Source organism: Biomphalaria glabrata, chromosome 4 (genome assembly GCF_947242115.1).
Source record: "Biomphalaria glabrata chromosome 4, xgBioGlab47.1, whole genome shotgun sequence".
Classification (NCBI taxonomy): domain Eukaryota; kingdom Metazoa; phylum Mollusca; class Gastropoda; family Planorbidae; genus Biomphalaria; species Biomphalaria glabrata.
In genome coordinates this window covers 33,498,285-33,506,620 of record NC_074714.1, presented here as the reverse complement: position 1 = coordinate 33,506,620, position 8,336 = coordinate 33,498,285, and the positions used below count along the sequence as shown (strand labels likewise).

Below are 8,336 nucleotides of genomic sequence, written 5' to 3'. Positions count from 1 at the left end.
GATCAATTTCTTCTTTTTTGAAAGTCATCTATTACAAAGAACTGATCATTTGCCGTACTCTCCCCCCCCCCATCTTTATTCCCAGGTCGTCCATGTCACGTGCTCAAGTCAGCACTATCTAACCCCGCTTACACTGAAACCACGTCCAACACACTTGCGTTCAGTGGCGTAGCTAGGAATTCGCCATCATTAAGGGGCCCTGGAGGAGGGGGGGGGGCTTGACCTCTTTGGGGGGTCCCTGTATTTTGCATAATATTTAATTTTAATGTAAAAAAAACAACACTTGTTTGGGGGCCCTCCTTCAGATGGGGGCCCGGGTGTACTTTCAAATACCCCCTCCCTCCCCCACCCTAGCTACGCCTATGCTTGCGTTATGCTGTTATTTTTTTATTTCTGGTTCTTCTAATAGCATTTCAAACTTGTGTGCGTAATAATCAGTCCTTGACATTGTGAAGAGTACTGAAACCGACCTTGACATTGAGTTAATATGAGCTTTAGTCACTTATTTTGACTGGGACACGAAATGTGTGTAGCATTTAAAAAAATACTCAAAGTCGGCGTTCCAATGGGGGTGTCAAGGGGTATCCAATGGACATTGTACTTTGGGGAGATTTATGTGATAGTTTCAATCAATAATTTTACGCTCAAACACTTTAAGATCGTTTCATCATTTAACCCACTCAGTTGTCTAAACTAATTTCCGCCTCTACACAAGAGGTCAATAGAAGGTATTTAATTTAAGTTTGGCCAATTTTAAAGAAACACACTGGTATAATATACTCTTTCCTTATTGTAAGAAGAGACTTCACTGGACCCACATTAAAGACAAGACATTGTTTTACATAAAGCTGGACACGTAAGTAGACTAGCTTTGTATCTCTTAGAGGAATACTTTTGAAGTACTAGCTTTGTATCTTAGTGGAATACTTTGGAAGTACTAGCTTTGTATCTTAGTGGAATACTTTGGAAGTACTAGCTTTGTATCTCTTAGTGGAATACTTTGGAAGTACTAGCTTTGTATCTCTTAGTGGAATACTTTGGAAGTACTAGCTTTGTAGCTCTTAGTGGAATACTTCTGAAGTACTAGCTTTGTAGCTCTTAGTGGAATACTTTGGAAGTACTAGCTTTGTATCTTAGTGGAATACTTTGGAAATACTAGCTTTGTATCTCTTAGTGGAATACTTTGGAAGTACTAGCTTTGTATCTCTTAGTGGAATACTTTGGAAGTACTAGCTTTGTATCTCTTAGTGGAATACTTTGGAAGTACTAGCTTTGTATCTTAGTGGAATACTTTGGAAGTACTAGCTTTGTATCTCTTAGTGGAATACTTTGGAGGTACTAGCTTTGTATCTCTTAGTGGAATACTTTGGAAGTACTAGCTTTGTAGCTCTTAGTGGAATACTTTGGAAGTACTAGCTTTGTAGCTCTTAGTGGAATACTTTGGAAGTACTAGCTTTGTAGCTCTTAGTGGACTACTTTGTAGTAGGCCTACTAGCTTTGTAGCTCTTAGTGGAATACTTTGGAAGTACTAGCTTTGTATCTTAGTGGAATACTTTGGAAGTACTAGCTTTGTATCTCTTAGTGGAATACTTTGTAGTACTAGCTTTGTAGCTCTTAGTGGAATACTTTGGAAGTACTAGCTTTGTAGCTCTTAGTGGAATACTTTGGAAGTACTAGCTTTGTAGCTCTTAGTGGACTACTTTGGAAGTACTAGCTTTGTATCTCTTAGTGAAATACGTTGGAAGTACTAGCTTTGTATCTCTTAGTGAAATACTTTGGAAGTACTAGCTTTGTATCTCTTAGTGGACTACTTTGGAAGTACTAGCTTTGTAGCTCTTAGTGGAATACTTTGGAAGTACTAGCTTTGTATCTCTTAGTGGAATACTTCTGAAGTACTAGCTTTGTATCTCCTAGTGGAATACTTTGGAAGTACTAGCTTTGTATCTCTTAGTGGAATACTTCTGAAGTACTAGCTTTGAATCTCCTAGTGGAATACTTTGGAAGTACTAGCTTTGTATCTCTTAGTGGAATACTTCTGAAGTACTAGCTTTGTATCTCCTAGTGGAATACTTTGGAAGTACTAGCTTTGTATCTCCTAGTGGAATACTTTGGAAGTACTAGCTTTGTAGCTCTTAGTGGAATACTTTGGAAGTACTAGCTTTGTAGCTCTTAGTGGAATACTTTGGAAGTACTAGCTTTGTAGCTCTTAGTGGAATACTTTGGAAGTACTAGCTTTGTATCTCTTAGTGGACTACTTTGGAAGTACTAGCTTTGTATCTCTTAGTGGAATACTTTGGAAGTACTAGCTTTGTATCTCTTAGTGGAATACTTTGGAAGTACTAGCTTTGTAGCTCTTAGTGGACTACTTTGGAAGTACTAGCTTTGTATCTCTTAGTGGACTACTTTGGAAGTACTAGCTTTGTATCTCTTAGTGGAATACTTTGGAAGTACTAGCTTTGTATCTCTTAGTGGACTACTTTGGAAGTACTAGCTTTGTATCTCTTAGTGGACTACTTTGGAAGTACTAGCTTTGTATCTCCTAGTGGACACATTTGGAAGTACTAGCTTTGTATCTTAGTTGACTACTTTGGAAGTACTAGCTTTGTAGCTCTTAGTGGAATACTTCTGAAGTACTAGCTTTGTATCTCCTAGTGGACTACTTTGGAAGTACTAGCTTTGTATCTCTTAGTGGAATACTTTGGAAGTACTAGCTTTGTATCTCGTAGTGGAATACTTTGGAAGTACTAGCTTTGTATCTCCTAGTGGAATACTTTGGAAGTACTAGCTTTGTATCTCTTAGTGGAATACTTTGGAAGTACTAGCTTTGTATCTCTTAGTGGAATACTTTGGAAGTACTAGCTTTGTAGCTCTTAGTGGAATACTTTGGAAGTACTAGCTTTGTATCTCTTAGTGGAATACTTTGGAAGTACTAGCTTTGTAGCTCTAGTGGACTACTTTGGAAGTACTAGCTTTGTATCTCTTAGTGGAATACTTTGGAAGTACTAGCTTTGTAGCTCTAGTGGACTACTTTGGAAGTACTAGCTTTGTATCTCTTAGTGGACTACTTTGGAAGTACTAGCTTTGTATCTCTTAGTTGACTACTTTGGAAGTACTAGCTTTGTAGCTCTTAGTGGAATACTTTGGAAGTACTAGCTTTGTATCTCTTAGCTGACTACTTTGGAAGTACTAGCTTTGTATCTCTTAGTGGAATACTTTGGAAGTACTAGCTTTGTATCTCTTAGTGGAATACTTTGGAAGTACTAGCTTTGTATCTCCTAGTGGACTACTTTGGGAGTACTAGCTTTGTATCTCTTAGTGGAATACTTTGGAAGTACTAGCTTTGTATCTTAGTGGAATACTTTGGAAGTACTAGCTTTGTATCTCCTAGTGGACTACTTTGGAAGTACTAGCTTTGTATCTCTTAGTGGAATACTTTGGAAGTACTAGCTTTGTATCTCTTAGTGGAATACTTTGGAAGTACTAGCTTTGTATCTCTTAGTGGAATACTTTGGAAGTACTAGCTTTGTAGTTCTAGTGGACTACTTTGGAAGTATTAGCTTTGTATCTCTTAGTGGACTTCTTTGGAAGTACTAGCTTTGTAGCTCTTAGTGGAATACTTTGGAAGTACTAGCTTTGTATCTCTTAGTGGACTACTTTGGAAGTACTAGCTTTGTATCTCTTAGTGGACTACTTTGGAAGTACTAGCTTTGTAGCTCTTAGTGGAATACTTTGGAAGTACTAGCTTTGTATCTCTTAGTGGAATACTTTGGAAGTACTAGCTTTGTAGCTCTAGTGGACTACTTTGGAAGTACTAGCTTTGTATCTCTTAGTGGACTACTTTGGAAGTACTAGCTTTGTATCTCTTAGTGGACTACTTTGGAAGTACTAGCTTTGTAGCTCTTAGTGGAATACTTTGGAAGTACTAGCTTTGTAGCTCTTATTGGACTACTTTGGAAGTACTATCTTTGTATCTCTTAGTTGACTACTTTGGAAGTACTAGCTTTGTAGCTCTTAGTGGAATAATTTGGAAGTACTAGCTTTGTATCTCTTAGTGGACTACTTTGGAAGTACTAGCTTTGTATCTCTTAGTGGAATACTTTGGAAGTACTAGCTTTGTATCTCTTAGTGGAATACTTTGGAAGTACTAGCTTTGTATCTCCTAGTGGACTACTTTGGGAGTACTAGCTTTGTATCTCTTAGTGGAATACTTTGGAAGTACTAGCTTTGTATCTTAGTGGAATACTTTGGAAGTACTAGCTTTGTATCTCCTAGTGGAATACTTTGGAAGTACTAGCTTTGTATCTCTTAGTGGAATACTTTGGAAGTACTAGCTTTGTATCTCTTAGTGGACTTCTTTGGAAGTACTAGCTTTGTAGCTCTTAGTGGAATACTTTGGAAGTACTAGCTTTGTATCTCTTAGTGGACTACTTTGGAAGTACTAGCTTTGTATCTCTTAGTGGACTACTTTGGAAGTACTAGCTTTGTAGCTCTTAGTGGAATACTTTGGAAGTACTAGCTTTGTATCTCTTAGTGGAATACTTTGGAAGTACTAGCTTTGTAGCTCTAGTGGACTACTTTGGAAGTACTAGCTTTGTATCTCTTAGTGGACTACTTTGGAAGTACTAGCTTTGTATCTCTTAGTGGAATACTTTGGAAGTACTAGCTTTGTAGCTCTTAGTGGAATCCTTTGGAAGTACTAGCTTTGTAGCTCTTAGTGGAATACTTTGGAAGTACTAGCTTTGTATCTCTTAGTGGAATACTTTGGAAGTACTAGCTTTGTAGCTCTAGTAGACTACTGTTGAAGCAAGCTTTTAGTTGAATCATCATACCGTGTAGCTATCTACAAATACGATTGTTGATTGTTGTTTTTTAAGGCTACAAATCGTTTCAAAAACGCAAGGAATGTTTTTCTACAGCGTCCTCTTGTAGACTCTACCAGGAGCTTATTTGAAAAGTCAATTTAATCTAATCTTATAAACTAGAGACGTTTCTAATCAGAGGATACTTCTGTTTCAATCTATTTTTTTAAAGACATTTTCTAATCCAATAGTTAAAGGATCGTCAACAACTCACTAACTGTAGACAAATCAATTTGATTTCCGGCTCTTATTTTACTTGTTTATCTACATAGATATTCATCGGCAGTAAAGTTTGTTTACTAAACATTTTCAACGTTTGATGTATTGCTCTTTTTGCCATATAGTTATCTCATTCGTTTGATCTGTAATAGGTTTAATAACGCCTGGAAAGAAAGCTTATTTTACTTTTGCAGGTTAGCATATCTAGATTCTCCATCATTGATGTGGTGGTGACCCATCCATTTAGTTTTTAGTACAGGCATAAACCTACAAAAAGCTATTAGCGTGTAACAAAGTGCCCTATTCAATCACATAACCCACACATTAACAGATAAAACAATGACTATTAAATTGTGTAAATCATTGGTTGGGGATTTGGCCATTTGTACTTGGACCTAGTTAGGTGGTCGGCCTTCTTGGTCAGTCCGAGACTTTTGATACTGTTGGGTTCTTAGTTTCCTCCTATAGCTTGATAGAACTCCAAAACTCTTGTAGTGAACTTTTCTACATATAGCTTGATACTAACTCTTGTACTGGACTTTTCCACTTAAAGCTTGATAGAAAACTCTTGTACTGAACTTTTCAACCTATAGCTTCAAAAAAAAAAAAACGCTTGTACTGAACTTTCAAAGCTATATCACTTGTATGCTAATGAACAAGAAACGCAAAGGTTTATTTGAATCTGCCGTAACGTCTTGATCACGTTTAAACGTCCAGACTTATTGATGCATCTCGGTCATTGGTTTGTAGCTCCAAGCAGCACCTACAATTAAAGCGATGTAGATGTATTTTAAATGTAGAAACGTCTAAAAAAAAAACTTGATGTAACTGGTGACAATTGATGTAACTTAAAAGTTTGTGTAGAAACAAGTGAACTGATAATTAAAACATGATAGAACTCACAAAAGCACGTCCTGTGACCCCACTTAACTCCCCCTGAATTACGCCAGACCAGCTCGTGGTTTCAACAAACCTCCTCAGCTTAAATATCCGGCCTACTTGTTCATTACCACACTATACATTCTTCATAACCACGTTTTTTTGTTTCTTTTTTTTCTCATAGAAATCAGGTTATAATGGCAACGCCCTCAGAGAATCCACCTCTTCAAGAAGGCATTGAATTAGTTAAAAGAAAGTCCGTTGTTCCTGGTGAACCAGAAGCTACAAATCCAAATGTCGCTGCAGATACTCCAAAGGCCGCTGCAGATACTCCAAAGGCCGCTGCAGATACTCCAAAGGCCGCTGCAGATACTCCAAAGGCCGCTGCAGGTACTCCAAAGGCCGCTGCAGGTACTCCAAAGGCCGCTGCAGGTACTCCAAAGGCCGCTGCAGGTACTCCAAAGGCCGCTGCAGATACTCCAAAGGCCGCTGCAGATACTCCAAAGGCCGCTGCAGGTACTCCAAAGGCCGCTTCAGGTACTCCAAAGGCCGCTTCAGGTACTCCAAAGGCCGCTGCATGTACTCCAAAGGCCGCTGCATGTACTCCAAAGGCCGCTGCAGATACTCCAAAGGCCGCTGCAGATACTCCAAAGGCCGCTGCAGATACTCCAAAGGCCGCTGCAGATACTCCAAAGGCCGCTGCAGATACTCCAAAGGCCGCTGCAGATACTCAAAATGCCGCTGCAGATACTCAAAATGCCGCTGCAGATACTCCAAATGCCGCTGCAGATACTCCAAATGCCGCTGCAGATACTCAACAGCCGGCTGAGACAAACCCTGAATCCCCTGTGGATTCTCCTATCGACTTTGATGCTGACTACCCAAACGCGTCTCCATTCTTTGGGCGTGAAGACCAATTCGTCGATTCAGAACAAAGATTAATTTCAGAAAATGACCCAGAGTTGCCTCGCTATAGCCGTTATCCACCATATCCAGTTGGGCGCTCCTATTTGCCGCTGGGTTTGGATGATGAGGACGCACCTGGACCGTATTCTCCGCCCAGCGAGGAAAGAAGTATGTACAACCTAAATCCCGGTAATCCTAATGTAGCATTAAAGAAAGACGTGCGCACATCGACGTATTGTAACCTCATCGGACTGAGCTTAGTTTTCATCGGTCTCATGGCCTCTTTGTTTGGTTGGTTCAACCAACTAGATGGTAAACAAGACACTTCAATAGCTCTAGCGGACACTGTTTACAGACAAATGTGCGGTGCCATTATGGCTCCAAATTTTAACATTTCCTACCATGAAAAGTGTTTTTGTTTCTATAGCAAACCGATGTCATGGGAAAACGCCAGAGCATTTTGCCGCAGTCAAGGCAGGGACAACTTCCTGGCGGAAATACAAACAACAGAGGCCAACATTTTTCTGAACGCCATACTGCAGGCCTCAAATCCAGGCTACGGAGTCTGGTTAGGTGGTTTACGACAGGGCAAGGGTTCGTGGACCTGGAACAGAACTGGCTTACGATTCTCAAAATTTCAACCCCAACCCTCCCCATGGTCCCAGCACAGCGTTAAGGCCCCTTCTACCGAGGCAGACGATGATGTAAGGGAATGTTTGGAAGTGACCAAGAAGTTTGATTTTAATTATGCCTGGAAGAACACAGATTGTGAGGCTCGGAGAATGTTTTTATGTTCACACACCCGTTACCTTCCTACCTGTAAATGTAAAGGTTTGTAACACGTTTGACAGTATCTTAATCTGCACCTGTGTGTATATAGTGTATATATATATATATATTGATCTTTTACATTCTATACTTTTATCCACATAAATTCATTTTATGCTTATAGCAAGATTTTTTTTTCAAAATAGTGTTTAAGGTAACATTTCAAGATTTATGTACTATATATATATAAAATATTTAGACGCTATTGATTTTAAGAATACACTTGATTTTAGGAATGTATACCAAACTGTACTTGTTTTAAAAATTAATAAAATTTCACGAAAGCTTTGTTTCGCATTACATTATTTATACTACATGCAGAAATCTTGTTGAATGTCCTCCCTTGTCAATGTACAAAGTCTTCAAATAGAATAAAATAAAATTGCCGGACACTAGTAGTATATTTAAATTAAGTAAAGTAAGAAATGAAACAATCGATAAAATGTAACACAAAATAACCCACACAAATACAACCTTGTATACAAATCAATTGTCTTATGGTAGGGTTGGCAGGATTAAGCTCATATTTATCTGAGTTGAACAAATGTTTAATCCTTTTTACCAAATTGTTCCGAGTGACTTGATATTTAAACACGCAATGCAACTAAATTCTTGTACTCAATGCAACTAAATTCTTGTACGCAA

General features: G+C 38.7%; 1 protein-coding gene across 1 annotated transcript; it reads left to right on the top strand.

The window, feature by feature from the left end:
• Positions 1 to 582: 582 nt before the first annotated feature.
• On the top strand, positions 583 to 7,979 carry LOC129925635 (uncharacterized). Its single transcript, XM_056025305.1, has 2 exons — positions 583 to 856; positions 6,142 to 7,979. Exon 2 carries the CDS (start codon positions 6,155 to 6,157, stop codon positions 7,700 to 7,702), a length of 1,548 nt encoding a protein of 515 aa, XP_055881280.1. The 5' UTR covers positions 583 to 856; positions 6,142 to 6,154; the 3' UTR covers positions 7,703 to 7,979.
• The last annotated feature ends 357 nt before the right edge of the window (positions 7,980 to 8,336 follow it).

What these genes read in the sequence shown, in the direction of transcription:
- LOC129925635 (XM_056025305.1), top strand. Translation starts at nt 6,155, where the DNA reads ATGGCAACGCCCTCAGAGAATCCACCTCTTCAAGAAGGCATTGAATTA.